At 44.3% G+C, this 21,901-nt stretch overlaps 1 protein-coding gene across 1 annotated transcript in view; it reads left to right on the plus strand.

Moving 5' to 3' along the window:
• Positions 1–14,934, plus strand: part of slc1a7a (solute carrier family 1 member 7a) — a 77,275-nt gene extending 62,341 nt beyond the window's left edge. The window contains 6 exon segments of the mRNA XM_064930255.1: positions 310–409; positions 641–874; positions 8,038–8,232; positions 12,609–12,743; positions 13,067–13,166; positions 13,959–14,934. Of these exon segments, the coding sequence (XP_064786327.1) occupies positions 310–409; positions 641–874; positions 8,038–8,232; positions 12,609–12,743; positions 13,067–13,166; positions 13,959–14,207 (1,013 nt within the window). The 3' untranslated portion in view covers positions 14,208–14,934.
• The last annotated feature ends 6,967 nt before the right edge of the window (positions 14,935–21,901 follow it).

The following is a 21,901-nucleotide window of genomic DNA, read 5'->3' on the forward strand; positions in this document are numbered from 1 at the left end:
ACACACGGGCACACACGGACACACGGACACGGACACGGACACACACACGGGCACACACACGGACACGGACACGGACACGGGCATGCATACGGACACACACACCCACAAAGGCCCACTACCTCGTAGTGTCATTCAGGTTGACAGTATAACCATCGTTCCTCCAGCCACAGCCTGAGTGACAGTTAACTTTTCATTTAGCCTTTTTTTTCTCTCCTCAATGTTGATCACAAACCTTTAGCAAATCAATCTGGCTCATGGTGTCTCAGTCTAACACAATGTGTTGTTGTTGTTGTTGTTGTTGTTGTCTAGGTATCATGCTGGGTAGAATGGGGCCTAATGGCAGCGCCCTGGTCAACTTCTGTCAGAGTTTAAACGAGGCTGTCCTGAAGATTGTCGCCATAGTGATCTGGTAAGAGTTGTAGCTTACGGGAAGAGCAACCCAAAGACATGTCCTCTCAATAACATCGTATTAGACAACATGCTTAGATAGTCATATGTGCGGGAGTGTCAACAAAATGATTACATTCTATTATTATATTCTACTGCAGCCAATCACCTTGGCCAGTCCAAGAACTAACCTGTCTCCCATGACCAGAACCAGAACCAAAACAAAAAACGCTACCTTCCTGGTCCACTGCAGGTACTTCCCGTTCGGCATCGTGTTCCTGGTGGCTGGTAAGATCCTAGAGATGGATGACCCGTCAGCCATGGGGAAGAAGCTGGGTTTCTATGCCATCACCGTGGTGATGGGCCTGATCCTCCATGGTCTCTTCATCCTCCCGGCCATGTACTTCTTCATCACCAAGAAGAGCCCCATCGTCTACATCAGGGGCATCCTGCAGGCCCTGCTCATCTCCCTGGCAACCTCCTCCAGGTAAACAACAACAACCCTACATCTAACTCTAACTCTAACCCTACCTTAACCCTAACCCTAGCCTCAACTCTAACCCTACCTTAACCCTAACCCTAGCCTCAACTCTAACCCTACCTTAACCCTAACCCTATCCTCAACTCTAACCCTACCTTAACCCTAACCCTAATCCTATCCTCAACTCTAACCCTACCTTAACCCTAACCCTTACCTCAACTCTAACCCTACCTTAACCTGAACCCTAGCATCAACTCTAACCCTAACCCTAGCCTCAACTTTAACCCTACCTTAACCCTAACCCTAGCCTCAACTTTAACCCTACCTTAACCCTAACCCTAGTATCAACTCTAACCCTACCTTAACCCTAACCCTAGCCTCAACTTTAACCCTACCTTAACCCTAACCCTAGCCTCAACTCTAACCCTACCTTAACCCTAACCCTAGTCTCAACTCTAACCCTACCTTAACCCTAACCCTATCCTCAACTCTAACCCTACCCTAACCCTAACCCTAGTATCAAATCTAACCCTACCCTAACCCTAACCCTAGTATCAACTCTAACCCTACCCTAACCCTAACCCTAGTATCAACTCTAACCGTACCTTAACCCTAACCCTAATCCTATCCTCAACTCTAACCCTACCCTAACCCTAACCCTAGCCTCAACTCTAACCGTACCTTAACCCTAACCCTAATCCTATCCTCAACTCTAACCCTACCCTAACCCTAACCCTAGTATCAACTCTAACCCTACCCTAACCCTAACCCTAGCCTCAACTCTAACCCTACCTTAACCCTAACCCTAGCCTCAACTCTAACCCTACATTATTCATCTCATATGTATACGTATATACTGTACTCTATATCATCTACTGCATCTTTATGTAATATCACTAGCCACTTTAACTATGCCACTTTGTTTACATACTCATCTCATATGTATATACTGTACTCGATACCATCTACTGTATCTTGCCTATGCTGCTCTGCACCATCACTCATTCATATCTTTATGTACATATTCTTTATCCCCTTACACTGTGTATAAGAAATTAGTTTTGGAATTGTTAGTTAGATTACTTGTTGGTTATTACTGCATTGTCGGAACTGGAAGCACAAGCATTTCGCTACACTCGCATTAACATCTGCTAACCATGTGTATGTGACAAATAAAATTTGATTTGATTTGATTTTTGACCTTAACCCTAACCCTAGCCTCAACTCAAACCCTACCTTAACCCTAACCCTATCCTCAACTCTAACCCTACCCTAACCCTAACCCTAGCCTCAACTCTAACCCTATCCTAACCCTAACCCTAGCCTCAACTCTAACCCTACCTTAACCCTAACCCTAACCCTAACCCTAGCCTCAACTCTAACCCTACCTTAACCCTAACCCTAACTCTAACCCTACCTTAACCCTAACCCTAGCCTCAACTCTAACCCTACCTTAACCCTAACCCTAGCCTCAACTCTAACCCTACCTTAACCCTAACCCTAACCCTAGCCTCAACTCTAACCTTAACCCTAACCCTTACCTCAACTCTAACCCTACCTTAACCTTAACCCTAACCCTAACCCTATCCTCAACTCTAACCTTAACCCTAACCCTATCCTCAACTCTAACCTTAACCCTAACCCTAACCTCAACTCTAACCTTAACACTAACCCTAACACTAACCCTAACCCTAGTCTCAACTCTAACCCTACCTTAACCCTAACCCTAGCCTCAACTCTAACCTTAACACTAACCCTAACACTAACCCTAACCCTATCCTCAACTCTAACCTTAACCCTAACCCTAACCCTAGCCTCAACTCTAACCTTAACACTAACCCTAACACTAACCCTAACCCTAACCCTAGCCTCAACTCTAACCTTAACACTAACCTTAACACTAACCCTAACCCTAATCGTAGCTCCAACCATAACCGTAACCCTAATCGTAGCTCCAGTCACAACCCTAACCCTAATCGTAGCTCCAGCCACAACCCTAACCCTAATCGTAGCTCCAGCCACAACCCTAACCCTAATCGTAGCTCCAGCCACAACCCTAACCCTAATCGTAGCTCCAGCCACAACCCTAACCCTAATCGTAGCTCCAGCCACAACCCTAACCCTAATCGTAGCTCCAACCACAACCCTAACCCTAATCGTAGCTCCAGCCACAACCCTAACCCTAATCGTAGCTCCAGCCACAACCCTAACCCTAATCGTAGCTCCAGCCACAACCCTAACCCTAATCGTAGCTCCAGCCACAACCCTAACCCTAATCGTAGCTCCAACCACAACCCTAATCGTAGCTCCAACCACAACCCTAACCCTAATCGTAGCTCCAACCACAACCCTAACCCTAATCGTAGCTCCAGCCACAACCCTAACCCTAATCGTAGCTCCAGCCACAACCCTAACCCTAATCGTAGCTCCAGCCACAACCCTAACCCTAATCGTAGCTCCAGCCACAACCCTAACCCTAATCGTAGCTCCAGCCACAACCCTAACCCTAATCGTAGCTCCAGCCACAACCCTAACCCTAATCGTAGCTCCAACCACAACCCTAACCCTAATCGTAGCTCCAGCCACAACCCTAACCCTAATCGTAGCTCCAGCCACAACCCTAACCCTAATCGTAGCTCCAACCACAACCCTAACCCTAATCGTAGCTCCAGCCACAACCCTAACCCTAATCGTAGCTCCAGCCACAACCCTAACCCTAATCGTAGCTCCAGCCACAACCCTAACCCTAATCGTAGCTCCAGCCACAACCCTAACCCTAATCGTAGCTCCAGCCACAACCCTAACCCTAATCGTAGCTCCAGCCACAACCCTAACCCTAATCGTAGCTCCAACCACAACCCTAACCCTAATCGTAGCTCCAGCCACAACCCTAACCCTAATCGTAGCTCCAGCCACAACCCTAACCCTAATCGTAGCTCCAGCCACAACCCTAACCCTAATCGTAGCTCCAACCACAACCCTAACCCTAATCGTAGCTCCAACCACAACCCTAATCGTAGCTCCAACCACAACCCTAACCCTAATCGTAGCTCCAGCCACAACCCTAACCCTAATCGTAGCTCCAGCCACAACCCTAACCCTAATCGTAGCTCCAGCCACAACCCTAACCCTAATCGTAGCTCCAGCCACAACCCTAACCCTAATCGTAGCTCCAGCCACAACCCTAACCCTAATCGTAGCTCCAGCCACAACCCTAACCCTAATCGTAGCTCCAGCCAACCACAACCCTAATCGTAGCTCCAACCACAACCCTAACCCTAATCGTAGCTCCAACCACAACCCTAACCCTAATCGTAGCTCCAGCCACAACCCTAACCCTAATCGTAGCTCCAGCCACAACCCTAACCCTAATCGTAGCTCCAGCCACAACCCTAACCCTAATCGTAGCTCCAGCCACAACCCTAACCCTAATCGTAGCTCCAGCCACAACCCTAACCCTAATCGTAGCTCCAGCCACAACCCTAACCCTAATCGTAGCTCCAACCACAACCCTAACCCTAATCGTAGCTCCAGCCACAACCCTAACCCTAATCGTAGCTCCAGCCACAACCCTAACCCTAATCGTAGCTCCAACCACAACCCTAACCCTAATCGTAGCTCCAGCCACAACCCTAACCCTAATCGTAGCTCCAGCCACAACCCTAACCCTAATCGTAGCTCCAGCCACAACCCTAACCCTAATCGTAGCTCCAGCCACAACCCTAACCCTAATCGTAGCTCCAGCCACAACCCTAACCCTAATCGTAGCTCCAGCCACAACCCTAACCCTAATCGTAGCTCCAACCACAACCCTAACCCTAATCGTAGCTCCAGCCACAACCCTAACCCTAATCGTAGCTCCAGCCACAACCCTAACCCTAATCGTAGCTCCAACCACAACCCTAACCCTAATCGTAGCTCCAACCACAACCCTAATCGTAGCTCCAACCACAACCCTAACCCTAATCGTAGCTCCAGCCACAACCCTAACCCTAATCGTAGCTCCAGCCACAACCCTAACCCATTGTCTAGCCCAGTGGTTCCAACCTCTTTTAACTGTGGCTCACCTTGATGGGTTTAAACATTCTGTGACACATCTAAAATGTCCCAATTCATTTATTTAGTGGTAATGACCATCTTAGCTGATCCATAGTGCAAATCATCTATTTTCTGTGACAAACATTTTTCCTGAATTTAAATAAATAGGGTTTATTTAAACTATTTTCATTGTTCCTTACTCATTATGGTTCAGTTGTGTATTAAGAGCATCTCGCAAATATCTGATAGAAGGAAAAACATATAGGCCGAGCTAAGGTAAAACACAGTGTCTTCGGGAAGTATTCAGGCCTCATGATTTTTTCCAAATTTCGTTACGTTACAGCCTTATTGTAAAAAGTATTACATTGTGTTACATCAATCTGCATACAATACCCCATAGTGACAAAGCAAAAATGGGTTTTCAGAAAATGTGGCTCATTTATAAATTAAAAAATAATAATAATGGAAACATCACATTTACATAAGCATTCAGACACTTTACTCAGTACTTCGCTGAAGCACCTTTGGCAGCGATTACAGCCTTGAGTCTTTTTGGGTATGACACAAGTTTGAGACACCTGTATTTTGGGAGTTTCTCCCATTCTTCTCTGCAGATCCTCTCAAGCTCTGTCAGGTTGGATGGGGAACATTGCTGCACAGCTATTTTCAGGTCTCTCTAGAGATGTTATATCTATACTTTGACAATATAAGTCATTTAACTTGCCATGTCAATAAAGTCTATTGAATTGAAGTGTTAGATCGGGTTCAAGTCCGGGCTCTGGCTGGGCCACTCAAGGACATTCAGAGACTTGTCCCGGAGCCACTCCGGCATTGTCTTGGCAGTGTGCTTAGGGTCGTTGTCCTGTTGGAAGGTGAACCTTCAACTCAGTCTGAGGTCCTGAGTGCTCTGGAGCAGGTTTTCAGCAAGGATTACTCTATACTTTGATCCGTTCATCTTCGCCTCGATCCTGACTAGTCTCCCTGTCCCTGCCTCAGAAAATCATCCCTACAGCATGATGCTGCCACGAACATGCTTCTCCATAGGGTCGGTGCCAGGTTTCCTCCTGACATGAAGCTTGGCATTCAAGCAAAATAGTTCAATCTTGGTTTCATCAGACCAGAGAATCTTGTTTCTCTGTACACCTGTTGTGCACAGTAGACGTGTATTCGGCTCATGTGACTTCCACCTCTCCTCCGCTTTCACTTCTCCTTCCTCTTCCACTTCTCCTTCTTCTTCCACCTCTCCTTCTTCTTCCACCTCTCCTTCCTCTTCCACCTCTCCTTCCTCTTCCACCTCTCCTTCCTCTCCCACCTCTCCTTCCTCCATCTCTCCTTCTTCTTCCACCTCTCCTTCTTCTTCCTCCTCTCCTTCCTCTTCCATCTCTCCTTCCTCTTCCACCTCTCCTTCCTCTTCCACATCTCCTTCCTCTTCCACCTCTCCTTCCTCTTCCACCTCTCCTTCTTCTTCCATCTCTAGTCGATGGTCACATATTGGGACATATCCCCAATGTCTCCCTCTGATAGTGTGTTATGGCTCATATGAAGTGATATTGCCTCTTCATTAGTCTCTGCTCCTCAGTTCCTCAGTTCCTCAGCTCTGATAGTGTATATATATATACACACACACACACACATATATATGTATATATACATAGGTATATATATATATATAGTATTTAACCTTTATTTAACTAGTCAAGTCAGTTAAGAACAAATTCTTGTTAACAATGACAACCTACCCCCGGCGACGCTGGGCCAATTGTGTACCACCCTATGGGACTCCCAATCACAGCCAGAAGGGATACAGCCTGGATTCAGAACCAGGGACTGTAGTGACGCCTCTTGCACTGAGATGCAGTGCCTTAAACTGCTGCGCCACTCGGGAGTCCATGGAGTAATGGAGTGATATTACCTCTTCATTAGTCTCTGCTCCTCTGCTCCTCAGCTCCCCAGCTGTTGCATAGACAGATTTAGTTTCACCAGAAGGGACTGTGTCAGAGTAGACTTGGGTTTCTGTCTCGCGTATTAGGACATCATTGAGAATGATCGAGTATCTACAGTCAGGATGTCCTTAATCAGTGAAATATATTTTATAAAGCCGTTTTTACTTCAGCAGTTGTCACAAAGTGGTTTACAGAGCCTCCCACAGAAGTGATGTTTGTGTTCCTCGACTAGCCACAATGAAACGTTGACAGCAGGAGTGGTGTGAATATAATGACAATGATGTATCTTTCAATGAATCTCTCTGTTGTTGTATGAATCATTGTCATTGAAATAATAAATAAGAGTTGAATTCAAATGAAAAAAAAATAGGATCTTGAATCACTCGCCCTCCAACTGACTGCATCTCTTTTGTCATTATTACTCATTAAAGCTTGAATCCTTAATTTAAAATATAACAAAGCAGCTCCCCGCCCCTGTTACCGATAAAAAGCTGAGTAACGGGCTGGAGAAATGTAACCACTCTCAAACTCAGACAGCACAATGGATGCAAGGACTGACCATCCATGACATCAACATGATAGTTTTCACCAGGTTTTGAGGCTATACAGTTTACATTTACGTTGTGTACAAACATTGGAGCTAAACAAGCTTGTATTTTGGGGTTCTGATGGGCTACGACAGTTGAACTAAGCTCATTAGGCATTTCTATATTATATTCTTCAAGAATCAATGATTATATATCACTCATTTAAAATTCAGAAAATGGATGTAGCAACTAAGGATTCTTGCTTCAAGGGAAGGCATTGATATCCTCATTACTATCCTCAGTGAAAACATTGCTTACATTACCTTCAAAGTGTCACAGACTAAATTTCATTAAAATTTGAAGACTGAATTTCAACTAGACAAACGCCTTGCTGTAAGATTTTTTATACATTTTTGTTCTCGTTCTTCTTCTTGCCTGAGTCTGTCAGTAAACACAGACTACCTGTGGTGGGAATGTAATCTTTTGAGATGTGAAATTATAACTTCAAGGAAAGTCATGAATAGAAATTGATGAACTGTTTTTCTTTTCACGTGATCTGCGTCACAAGGTGGTCCTCTGTTTGTACCCTCACCCAGCTCTGAAGTTTACTACTTACTGAGATAATACAGTTGAGTGTTTAATCTAATCATTTACTCCCCAGCTCGGCCACGCTGCCCATCACTTTCAAGTGCCTCCTCGAGAACAACCACATCGACCGGCGCATCATCCGCTTCGTGCTCCCTGTGGGCGCCACCATCAACATGGACGGGACGGCGCTCTACGAGGCCGTGGCTGCCATCTTCATCGCCCAGGTCAACAACTACGAGCTAGACTTTGGCCAGATCATAACCATCAGGTATAACGCCTATTTACCCTTTATATTAAAGTTATGTAGCCTATATAGCCTTTATATTAAAGCTATGTAGCTTATATAGCCTTTTTAGTACAGGTATGTAGCCTACATAGCCTTTAGTACAGGTATATAGCCTACATAGCCTTTATAATACAGGTATGTAGCCTACATAGCCTTTATAATACAAGTATGTAGCCTACATAGCCTTTATAATAGAGGTATGTAGCCTACCTAGCCTTTATAATACAGGTATGTAGCCTACATAGGCTTCATAATACAGGTATGTAGCCTACATAGCCTTCATAGTACAGGTACATAGCCTACATAGCCTTTATAATACAGGTATATAGCCTACATAGCCTTTATAGTACAGGTATGTAGCCTACATAGCCTTTATAATACAGGTATATAGCCTACATAGCCTTTATAATACAGGTATGTAGCCTACATAGCCTTTATAATACAGGTATATAGCCTACATAGCCTTTATAGTACAGGTATGTAGCCTACATAGCCTTTATAATACAGGTATGTAGCCTATATAGCCTTTATAGTACAGGTATGTAGCCTACATAGTCTTAGAAGGTAATCAACTTACTTGAAAAAGGGGTTATAGTGTTTTATTAACTGGATTCAATCCAAAACTGTGTTTGTGCTGGACAGTAAAGCCGATACCTGCAGCATTAACTTCGCTCTCCACTTAAATTCGCTCTCCGCTGACGCGGTAAATATTGCCTTTTAAAAGCTGCGTTAGCTACAAGCGCGACTGGATTGAACTCCAGCTTTAGTATGAAAAGGTATGCACGGGGCACCACAATTACAAAAGGACATATTGAACACTGTAGAAAGAAGTCCTAATCAGAACACGTGGCATCAACAAACAGCCTGCCCCCTGGGCAACAACGGGTTGAGTCAAAGGTTTTACCCCTGTGTGTTGAATCAATGTGGAAATCCGATTGGATTTGCAAAGAGTCATCACCGTAAGGGTATTTCATTTTTTTTCAATCGACTTTTAACCTAAATCCAGTGACATGGTGACATTTGCTGTTGATTTCACGTTGAATTCATGTTAGTTGAGAACTCAATCAACTGTAAATCAAAACTAGACTGACGTCTGTGCCCAGTGGGGGACTTCCTGGTCAGAAACCTGGAAGTGGTTGTAGTGAAAGCTCTAATTACTGAAATGGAACTTCCTGCATTGAAACACATTGATTATCATATTGATTATTGCTAAATCATCCGTTTATGTATATTCCCTGTGGAATTATTTTGACCAAAATAGCACAAGGGTACAACACATCTGTAGCTTTGCGGTTTGTGAAACACAGAAATTAATCTAGTGTTACAGTTTTGAGGATGAATTAATGAATATTATGAGATTATACTGAATCAAGCACGTAGATAAACTTAAATGTGACATGTGACTGTACTACAGCTTACCTCACAGTGATCTACCCCTGTACACTACATCATTAAATCAGTGGCTATTACATAGCAGAGACAGTCAGACACACACCACACACACACACACACACACACACACACACACACACACACACACACACACACACACACACACGCTCCTCCCCCTGTAAAATGGCCTTGCTCTCCCCTGATTTAATGACATGTTAAACTGTAATAACATTAAGCAGTCCTATCCTCCTCTACTCGTCACAGACTCTGCTTTCCAAACGGCGCCCTATTCCCTATAGAGTGCACTACTTTTCCATAGGGCTTTGGTCAAAAGTAGTGCACTTTATGGAGAATATGCTACCGTTTGGGACACGCACCGACTTTGGCCAGGCAGGCAGTAATCTCCTGGCAGTAACACCCACATGACCTGTATAACTCAGCTCTCTTGTCACGACAGAATTATCAGGAGGGCTTTTAATATTCTTCTGTAGCGTCCTGCTCTATTCCCGTGACGTTTGGCTGTTTGGAACGATAGTCCATCTGTGACGTCCCCTCCCTAGAGACAGTGTCAGAGAGTGTGTTCCAAATGGCATTCTATTCCCTTTAGAGTGAACATTCTGAACATTGCATTCAGGTCAAAAGTAGTGCACTCTTTAGGGAACAGGGTGCCATCCGATTATGCATGAATTTGACTGCGGTCATGACTCATGACCACCAGTGTGACGGTAATATGGTCACCGTAACAGCCCATGTCAGGTCAAATGTCAAACAGCCTGTGTATCTCTGAGTCCTTGTGGGGGGACATACTGTGTCCGTGTGGGGGGACATACTGTGTCCTTGTGGGGGGACATACTGTGTCCTTGTGGGGGGAAGTACTGTGTCCTTGTGGGGGGAGGTACGGTGTCCTTGTGGGGGGACATACGGTGTCCTTGTGGGGGGACATACGGTGTCCTTGTGGGGGGACATACTGTGTCCTTGTGGGGGGACATACTGTGTCCTTGTGGGGGGACGTACGGTGTCCTTGTGGGGGGACATACTGTGTCCTTGTGGGGGGACATACTGTGTCCTTGTGGGGGAAGTACAGTGTCCTTGTGGGGGACATACTGTGTCCTTGTGGGGGGACGTACGGTGTCCTTGTGGGGGACATACTGTGTCCTTGTGGGGGGAAGTACTGTGTCCTTGTGGGGGAAGTACGGTGTCCTTGTGGGGGGAATACGGTGTCCTTGTGGGGGGAACGGTGTCCTTGTGGGGGAAGTACAGTGTCCTTGTGGGGGGACATACTGTGTCCTTGTGGGGGGACATACTGTGTCCTTGTGGGGGAAGTACAGTGTCCTTGTGGGGGAAGTACTGTGTCCTTGTGGGGGACATACTGTGTCCTTGTGGGGGGACTACGGTGTCCTTGTGGGGGGACATACTGTGTCCTTGTGGGGGGACATACTGTGTCCTTGTGGGGGGAAGTACAGTGTCCTTGTGGGGGGAAGTACTGTGTCCTTGTGGGGGGACGTACTGTGTCCTTGTGGGGGGAAGTACTGTGTCCTTGTGGGGGAGGTACTGTGTCCTTGTGGGGGGACATACTGTGTCCTTGTGGGGGAAGTACAGTGTCCTTGTGGGGGACGTACTGTGTCCTTGTGGGGGAGGTACGGTGTCCTTGTGGGGGGACATACTGTGTCCTTGTGGGGGAGGTACGGTGTCCGTGTGGGGGGACATACTGTGTCCTTGTGGGGGACATACTGTGTCCTTGTGGGGGAAGTACAGTGTCCTTGTGGGGGAAGTACTGTGTCCTTGTGGGGGGACATACTGTGTCCTTGTGGGGGAAGTACTGTGTCCTTGTGGGGGAGGTACGGTGTCCGTGTGGGGGGACATACTGTGTCCTTGTGGGGGGACATACTGTGTCCTTGTGGGGGAAGTACAGTGTCCTTGTGGGGGGAAGTACTGTGTCCTTGTGGGGGGACATACTGTGTCCTTGTGGGGGGAAGTACAGTGTCCTTGTGGGGGGACATACTGTGTCCTTGTGGGGGGACATACTGTGTCCTTGTGGGGGGAAGTACAGTGTCCTTGTGGGGGGAAGTACTGTGTCCTTGTGGGGGGACATACTGTGTCCTTGTGTGGGGGAAGTACTGTGTCCGTGTGGGGGGACATACTGTGTCCTTGTGTGGGGACATACTGTGTCCTTGTGTGGGGGAAGTACAGTGTCCTTGTGGGGGAAGTACTGTGTCCGTGTGGGGGGACATACTGTGTCCGTGTGGGGGAAGTACGGTGTCCTTGTGGGGGGAAGTACGGTGTCCGTGTGGGGGGACATACTGTGTCCTTGTGTGGGGGAAGTACGGTGTCCTTGTGGGGGGAAGTACGGTGTCCTTGTGTGAGAACGTACGGTGCAGTATATGCTGTGTACTGTATGTCAGAATAACAGGTCAAGGGTTATTGGTCAAATTCGATCATTATATCACACACCAAGGAACCAATGAGTTCAGAGCCTCACTGTCTTTCTTCACTCTCTCTTCCTGTCTTTCTTCACTCTCTCTTCCTGTCTTTCTTCACTCTCTCTTCCTGTCTTTCTTCACTCTCTCTTTCTGTCTTTCTTCACTCTCTCTTCCTGTCTTTCTTCACTCTCTCTTCCTGTCTTTCTTCACTCTCTCTTCCTGTCTTTCTTCACTCTCTCTTTCTGTCTTTCTTCACTCGCTCTTCCTGTTTTCCTTCACTCTCTCTTCCTCTTTTTCTGTCCCTCATGGGTTGTATCCCAAATGGCACCCTACTCCATATGCAGTTTGCTACTTTTGACCAGAGGTGAGTGGTCAGTAGTGCACTAAATAGGGAATAGGGTGCTGTTTGGGATGCTGCCATGATCAATAGCCTACAATAGAATCAACTAGAGCGTTGTACTGAGGCATCATTTGCAGGTGCTGGACACAGTACAGATCTGATAATCCAGTCAGGGTCACTAATAGCATTTCCTCTTTTGTTTCCAGTATCACAGCTACGGCTGCCAGTATTGGTGCAGCTGGAATCCCGCAGGCCGGATTGGTCACCATGGTGATCGTGTTAACCTCGGTGGGCCTGCCCACTGATGACATCACTCTCATCATTGCTGTAGATTGGGCGTTGTAAGTGTAGTTTGTCTTCTCTGTGGTTTAGTTTTATCAATGCTTTTACATATAGCAATAAAGGTTCAGGTGTTGATTTTCAAAACAAAGGATGTTGTATTTTACAGGGTAAAATTTTATTAACGTTTTACTGAGACATTATGACAAGGTGATCTTCAAATATATAACAAAGTGATGTCAATATGCCACATAAACCCTGCTACTGTAATTGTATAGTGTTGTGTCTCACAAGACTACTAGTGTGGACTGCAGCTCCCAGTGCCAGTTCCCCACAGAGCCTCCCAACACCATCAAGGCAGCTGAACCTCCATTTTGTTTTCCAGGGACCGTTTCAGGACCATGGTCAACGTGATGGGAGATGCCCTGGCCACGGGGATCATGGCTCACATCTGTAGAAAAGACTTCGTCAAGGAAGGAGAGCAGGTGAGAAATACCCTAACCTGGCATCACAATGCCTGCCAGACACTCTCAACTTTCCATTCATGGAAGTTTGATTTCCGTTGTGTACAGTGAACTGATTATCTGCTGGAAGAGGAAGAGGTGAGTGGTCAGAACCTTGGAGAATGTTACACTGTAGTACATACCACAGTAGAACACGTCTACAGAGGTCGAGAAGAGACCCAAACATTTATTTGCCTCCGATCACCCAATCTCTCTGTTGAATACAGACATTACAATTCTGACTAAAAGTCCTATCGTTTACTCTTTCTGCTAAAGACACCCTAAAGTTTATCATTCCCATTATATTCAAAGACAATCACACATAGTTAATTAGGTTTTGACCCTCTTACTCTAATATTTATGAGCTTCTCAATTATATTTATCTCACTCAACTAATCCTGATTATTTTCCTCATTTCTCTGTAGGCAAATACAAAACCTCTGATCCTGTAGTGAGATCGTGGGCTGTCTATTTGTTTAATAACAAAGGGAATTATTTGTTTCAGCACAAATTCCCAGATTGGTTTCTTCTACATTTGTGGGTGGTCTATTATTAAATGTTATGAGATTAAAGAACATTAAAACAAAGCTTCAATTGCAACTTTACAGCCTTTTCATTTTTAGTTTCTTATTCGCCGATGTCCTCTGATCATTTCTATGGATGCAGAAAAATGTATTTTGATCCAATAATCAGGCCATCGATTTGTTTTTCATGGGGAATACATTGCTCTGGCAACAAATTAAGGTATTAGTTCCTTCTTGTACCCTCCTGCAGGTGCCTCTGATCTGTGAGACCAAGCCCATGATCAGCATCCAGCAGATGATGACGTACCAGAAGAACGGTGGGTACCAGCACCCTCCCTGCGGACCAGAGGGCCCGGACGTGGCTCGTCTGATGCAGCTGGAGGAGGGGTTACGGCCGGAGCAGAGGAAGAGGAACCCCCACGCTCCCCAACACAAGAGGGAGCACAAGGACAAGGACCACTGCTCCATCGACATGAATGGTCTGGAGACTAACGTATAGAGGGAGCCAGTCATCAGCACCACAGCAACCGGCTGCGTCCCGATTCTCCACACTTCTCTAGAAGTGTGCACATGCATACTCTCCGACACGGATCTAACAGTGGTGGATCTAACAACTCCCTCCAGCCAATGGTTACACCAGTTCAATGCTTTTAACACCATGACAAGGAGTGGGAAAGTGCATACTTTGGAAAAAGGTGGACAATCAGAATGCAGCCAAGATTATAGCTACAGGCGAGAGGAAGGGACCGACTGACCAACTGCAACAGATGCAGGATGAGGATCCAACAAGAAAATATGATTTTCTACATGATTTATATTACGACCCAGTATGATTGTGCATGTGTGTGTTTATGTACTTATCAGAGTTGTTACACGCCAGCAGAATGATTTTATAGAAACATTTTATATGAGGAGCAGGCATTCTATATGATGAGAAGACATTCTATATGATGAGAAGACATTCCATGTGACAATGACACATTCCATATGACAAGGGGACATTCTATATGATGAGAAGACATTCTATATGATGAGAAGACATTCCATGTGACAATGACACATTCCATATGACAAGGGGACATTCTATATGACAAGGAGAGCTTCTAAATGATGAGGAGACATTCCATGTGACAATGACACATTCTATATGACAAGGGGACATTCTATATGACAAGGAGAGCTTCTATATGATGAGACATTCCATGTGACAATAACACATTCTATACGACAAGGGGACATTCTATATCACAAGGAGCGCTTCTATATGATGAGGAGACAGTCCATGTGACAATGACACATTCTATATGACAAGGGGACATTCTATATGACAAGGAGAGCTTCTATATGATGAGGAGACATTCCATGTGACAATGAAACATTCTATATGACAAGGACACATTCTATATGACAAGGAGAAATTGTTTTTGTCAAAGACACATTCTATATGACAAGGGGACATTCTATATGACAAGGGGACATTCTATATGACAAGGAGAGCTTCTAAATGATGAGGAGACATTCCATGTGACAATGAAACATTCTATATGACAAGGAGAAATTATTTTTGACAAGGACACATTCTATATGACAAGGATAAATTATTTTTTGACAAATACACATTCTATATGACAAGGGGACATTCTATATGACAAGGAGACAGTCTATATGATGAGGAGACATTCTATATGATGAGGAGACATTCTATATGACAAGGGGACATTCTATATGACAAGGGGACATTCTATATGACAAGGGGACATTCTATATGACAAGGAGACATTCTAAATGACAAGGAGATATTTTATATGTTGAGGAGACATTCCATGTGTCAATGAGACATTCTATATGACAAGGGGACATTCTATATGACAAGGAGACATTCTAAATGATGAGGAGACATTCTAAATGACAAGGAGATATTCTATATGATGAGCTGTTCTATAGGATGAAGAGACATTCCATATGAAGAGCAGACATTCTATATGACAAGGATATATTCTGTTTGACGGGCAGATATTATATATGACAAGGAGACATTCTATATGAAGAGCAGACATTCTATATAATGAGGAGACATTCCATATGACAAGGAGACATTCTATATGATGAGGAGACATTTTAAATGACGAGGAGTATTTCTATATGACAAGGAGACATTCTATATGATGAGGAGACATTCTATATGAAGAGCAGACATTCTATATGAAGAACAGATATTCTATATGATAAGCAGACATTCTATACAATGAGGAGACATTCTATATGACAAGGAGTCTTTTCATATGAAGAGCATACATTCTATATGAAGAGCAGACATTCTATATGAAGAGCAGACATTCTATACATTGAGACGTTCTATATGACAAGGACACATTGTATGTGAAGAGCAGACATTCTATACAATGAGGAGTTATTCTATATGACAAGGTGACATTCTAAATGACAAGCAGATATTCTATACAATGAGGAGACATTCTATATGACAAGGAGATATTCTATATGAAGAGCAGACATTCTACATGACAAGCACCCATTCTATACAATGAGGAGACATTCTATTTGAGGAGGAGACATTCTATATGAAGAGCAGACATTCTACATGACGAGCACCCATTCTATACAATGAGGAGACATTCTATTTGAGGAGGAGACATTCTATATGAAGAGCAGACATTCTACATGACGAGCACCCATTCTATACAATGAGGAGACATTCTATATGAAGAGCAGACATTCTACATGACGAGCACCCATTCTATACAATGAGGAGACATTCTATATATGATATGGAGACATTCTAAACTGTATTTATTTTTCAGTCGGGGATTGAGGATCTGTGGACCAGTGGATAATGACAGGACAGCTAAGCTTGAGGCTTAGCCTTCCGTCTTAGCTAATCAACAACCCCCTCGCAATGGATGTGTCAGTCAGTCTGTCTGTCTGTCTGCTGAGCTGAGAGGTGAATGTGACTACACTCTCATTACGCTTGTGGACTATGGATAAATAGGAAGAACTCATTTCTTTTTTGAAAATATTATTGAAATGTTATTGAAAATGTTATATTTTGCATTGGGTTTTTTTTCTTGTTGAATTTTGTATGTTTTTATCATTCAGTTCTTCTTTTTCTGAACAACATCATCACACAAACAAATGTAATGTTGCCTCTGAACCCCCATACGGGGTTATGGTCATTTTAGGCTCATTGGTTAGTCTTATATACCCAGCAGGTTACAATCCTCATTGGAGATAATACAGTGATTTACAGTATGGGGGTACCCCTAAACATTCAAGGCAAGAGCAGCAAGCTACAACTAAATAACCACAGGTCATACTCGGAATATGTTTATGATAATATATGCTGTAAATATATTTATTTCAAAAGTGAAAAGGAATTTGTAGTTTGTATAAACAGACAGTATGATTCAACAGGCGCCATTATAGTTCTGTCATGAAATTAACATAATTATTCATTGTTTCTTCTAGTCCAATTGCACAAAATGTAACCCCCTTTTCTGTAAAAAAACAAACAAACAAACAAAAAATATATATATATATTCTAAGGAAAAACAAATACACATATTGAACTGTTGTGTATTGCTTCTGTTGATGAACTGATTGTTTGGTGTTCTTATTTGAAATCAGTAGTTTCAGTTAGCTGAGTTGGATTTTCTTGCTGTCGCAAATCCACTTTCTGCCCTTTTATCATGTGGAACCAAAAGAAAGACAATGTTAAGAGTTCAAAGAAGACCAACAACACAAAAGGGACATGGCAAACATTCAAAAAGGGCAGTTAGAAAAGTTCAAAAACCAAACGGATAGACTCTCAAAGAACCCAATGTTCCATCAAAGTCATAGTTACCATAATCTATAGCAACCGCTTAGCGTTGATGTACATTGCCCACAGACTCACAGGGTGAAGGGAAGATAAGCTCACTAGTGTTGATGTACATTGCCCACAGACTCACAGGGTGAAGGGAAGATAAGCTCACTAGTGTTGATGTACATTGCCCACAGACTCACAGGGTGAAGGGAAGATAAGCTCACTAGTGTTGATGTACATTGCCCACAGCCTCACAGGGTGAAGGGAAGATAAGCTCACTAGCGTTGATGTACATTGCCCACAGACTCACAGGGTGAAGGGAAGATAAGCTCACTAGTGTTCATGTACATTGCCCACAGCCTCACAGGGTGAAGGGAAGATAAGCTCACTAGTGTTGATGTACATTGCCCACAGACTCACAGGGTGAAGGGAAGATAAGCTCACTAGTGTTGATGTACATTGCCCACAGCCTCACAGGGTGAAGGGAAGATAAGCTCACTAGTGTTGATGTACATTGCCCACAGACTCACAGGGTGAAGGGAAGATAAGCTCACTAGTGTTGATGTACATTGCCCACAGACTCACAGGGTGAAGGGAAGATAAGCTCACTAGTGTTGATGTACATTGCCCACAGACTCACAGGGTGAAGGGAAGATAAACTCACTAGTGTTGATGTACATTGCCCACAGACTCACAGGGTGAAGGGAAGATAAGCTCACTAGTGTTGATGTACATTGCCCACAGACTCACAGGGTGAAGGGAAGATAAGCTCACTAGTGTTGAGTGCCCACAGACTCACAGGGTGATGCTCACATTGCCCACAGACTCACAGGGTGAAGGGAAGATAAGCTCACTAGTGTTGATGTACATTGCCCACAGACTCACAGGGTGAAGGGAAGATAAGCTCACTAGTGTTGATGTACATTGCCCACAGACTCACAGGGTGAAGGGAAGATAAGCTCACTAGTGTTGATGTACATTGCCCACAGACTCACAGGGTGAAGGGAAGATAAGCTCACTAGTGTTGATGTACATTGCCCACAGACTCACAGGGTGAAGGGAAGATGTACATTGCCCACAGACTCACAGGGTGAAGGGAAGATAAGCTCACTAGCGTTGATGTACATTGCCCACAGCCTCACAGGGTGAAGGGAAGATAAGCTCACTAGCGTTGATGTACATTGCCCACAGCCTCACAGGGTGAAGGGAAGATAAGCTCACTAGCGTTGATGTACATTGCCCACAGCCTCACAGGGTGAAGGGAAGATAAGCTCACTAGTGTTGATGTACATTGCCCACAGACTCACAGGGTGAAGGGAAGATAAGCTCACTAGTGTTGATGTACATTGCCCACAGACTCACAGGGTGAAGGGAAGATAAGCTCACTAGTGTTGATGTACATTGCCCACAGACTCACAGGGTGAAGGGAAGATAAGCTCCTACACACACCTGAGTGAGCCAGGAACGAGCTACAGTCTCAAAATAGAACATTTACCTCAGGCGACGTGTTATGTGTACACACTTTCCATACTGTGGCCACTAGCACATCCCAAATAACACTCTATTCCCTGTGTAGTGCACTACTTTTGACCAAGGCTCTTGTCTAAAGTAATGCACTATATAGAGAATAGGGTGCCATTTGCGACACAACCCAAATAAGTAGTCCTTAAGGGATTCCCTTAGTCTTAACACCAGCCTGCCCTGGTTCTCTTCTTCCCAGATCATAGATCAGATCCCACAAGATCCCCTTATCCGTTAATCGTTAACATTAAGGTGACCTAAGTCTGGTAGCCCGGGACTGAGAGGATGGACTAAACGGTGACTGAGCCAGGCCACACGGCCACCACAGCTGCTAACTGCCACCAGTTGGCACCATTGGATGGAGGAAGGGAGGGGTGGATATAGGGACGGGTGGAGGGAGATATTAAGAGCGCAGGCTGTATCAGGCAGAAGGTGCGGCCCCGGTGGGGTTGGGTTGAGGGTGGAGGTGGGCTAAGCGTGGGGGTAAAAAGATAATAAAGTACGGCATAATGAGATGAACGCACAAACTTGAAATTACAAATGCATTCAAAAGTCATTCAAAATGTTTTCTAATTCGGATAATCTAGAAACAGTGCCTTTTTATTTTGTTCTGTTGGTTTTGCTTTACCAAAAAGCCGGAGGCTTAACCCCAATGACTGTATATATGAATCATAGGCGGTTGCTGAGGGGAGAACGGCTCATAACAATGGCCAGAACGGGGCAAATGGAATGGCATCAAACATATGGAAACCATGGAAACCATGTGTGTGATGCATTTGATACCGCTCCACTGATTCCGCTCCAGCCATTACCATGAGTCCGTCCTTCCCCGTTTAAGGTGCCACCAACCTCCTGTGATATGATTGGACAAAGCCATCAATCGCTTGACACCATTTGTTCCTATGTGAAGACTCAATAGCGCCTTGAAGCCAAATGAAGTTGGTTAAGATTACATCTCATGGAGACACAGGAAGTGATGTTACAGGCTAACTCAGTGCTGCCCCTCTCATTGATTTACTCAAGTTGAAGGCTGACCGTAGTCCCGCAAGTTGCAATTAGCAACCAAATTATCCTCTTCTGTGTGCGATTTTTAAACAATTGGTTCAAGGACATACATCTGGTGTATTAGAAATAATTATTGGTACCATGATTGTCTTTAAAAAATAATTTTTATTAACATTAAGATTGACCCCAAAGATGGCCATTCTGGTGAGTATGCAGGCCTGGGACATTTTCAGGTTCCAGGATTTGTGTTCAGAGCCTTGTGACATCGGACCGTGCGATATCATGCTGAACATGAGTTGATGGCAGTGGATGACTCATGGCATGGCAATGAGCCTCAGGATCTCGTCACGGTATCTCTACATTCAAAATGCCACCGATAAAATGCAATTGTGTTCTTTGTCCGTAGTTTAAATCAAATCAAATCAAATTTTCTTTGTCACATACACATGGTTAGCAGATGTTAATGTGTGGCAAAATGCTTGTGCTTCTAGTTCCGACAATGCAGTAATAACCAACAAGTAATCTAGCTAACAATTCCAAAACTGCTACCTTATAGACACAAGTGTAAGGGGATAAAGAATATGTACATAAAGATATATGAATGACTGATGGTACAGAGAGGCATAGGCAAGATACAGTAGATGGTATTGAGTACAGTATATACATATGAGATGAGTATGTAAACAAAGTGGCATAGTTAAAGTGGTGAGTGCTACATGTATTACATAAAGATGCAGTAGATGATATAGTGTACAGTATATACATATACATTTAAGATGAGTAATGGAGGGTATATAAACATTATATTAAGTAGCATTGTTTAAAGGGACTAGTGACATATTTTACATAAATTCCCATAATTAAAGTGGCTGGAGTTGAGTCAGTGTCAGTGTGTTGGCAGCAGCCACTCAATGTTAGTGGTTGCTGTTTCACAGTCTGATGGCCTTGAGATAGAAGCTGTTTTTCAGTCTCTCGGTCCCTGCTTTGATGCACCTGTACTGACCTCGCCTTCTGGGTGATAGCGGGGTGAAGAGGCAGTGGCTCGGGTGGTTGTTGTCCTTGATGATCTTTAAGGCCTTCCTGTGACATCGGGTGGTGTAGGTGTCCTGGAGGGCAGGTAGTTTGCCCCCGGTGATGCGTTGTGCAGACCTCACTACCCTCTGGAGAGCCTTACGGTTGTGGGCGGAGCAGTTGCCGTACCAGGCGGTGATACAGCCCGACAGGATGCTCTCGATTGTGCATCTGTAGAAGTTTGTGAGTGCTTTAGTTGACAAGCCGAATTTCTTCAGCATAACATAAAACAATTCTAGGGTCTGGATTCAATCAGATTGAGCTTCAACCAGAGTTTGCTTTGGCTGACAGCATAGCAGACATCCTGCTGGTATTGGAGGTGTGACTGTGGTATGAGATGACATATCGGTGAGCGGCTGCTCTTGTGTCTCACAAACCAATCCCTTCCTTATTATCCAAACCCAGTTAGAAGTTCAAAATGGTGCTAGAAAGTGTAGGCTCTATCGCTGTTGGAAATAATGACTCTCAAATGTCAAACCATTGATGTCAGGATAATGCATGTTTTCATGGCAAACCATTGATGTCAGGATAAGGCATGTTCTCATGGCAAACCATTGACGTCAGGATAATGCATGTTCTCATGGCAAACCATTGATGTCAGGATAATGCATGTTTTCATGTCAAACCATTGAGGTCAGGATAATGCATGTTCTCATGGCAAACCATTGACATTAGGATAACGCATGTTCTCATGTCAAACCATTGATGTCAGGATAATGCATGTTCTCATGGCAAACCATTGACGTCAGGATAATGCATATTTTCATGTTCATTTA

The sequence above is a fragment of the Oncorhynchus masou genome, chromosome 3 (assembly GCF_036934945.1).
Source record: "Oncorhynchus masou masou isolate Uvic2021 chromosome 3, UVic_Omas_1.1, whole genome shotgun sequence".
In the NCBI taxonomy this organism is placed as follows: Eukaryota; Metazoa; Chordata; class Actinopteri; order Salmoniformes; family Salmonidae; genus Oncorhynchus; species Oncorhynchus masou.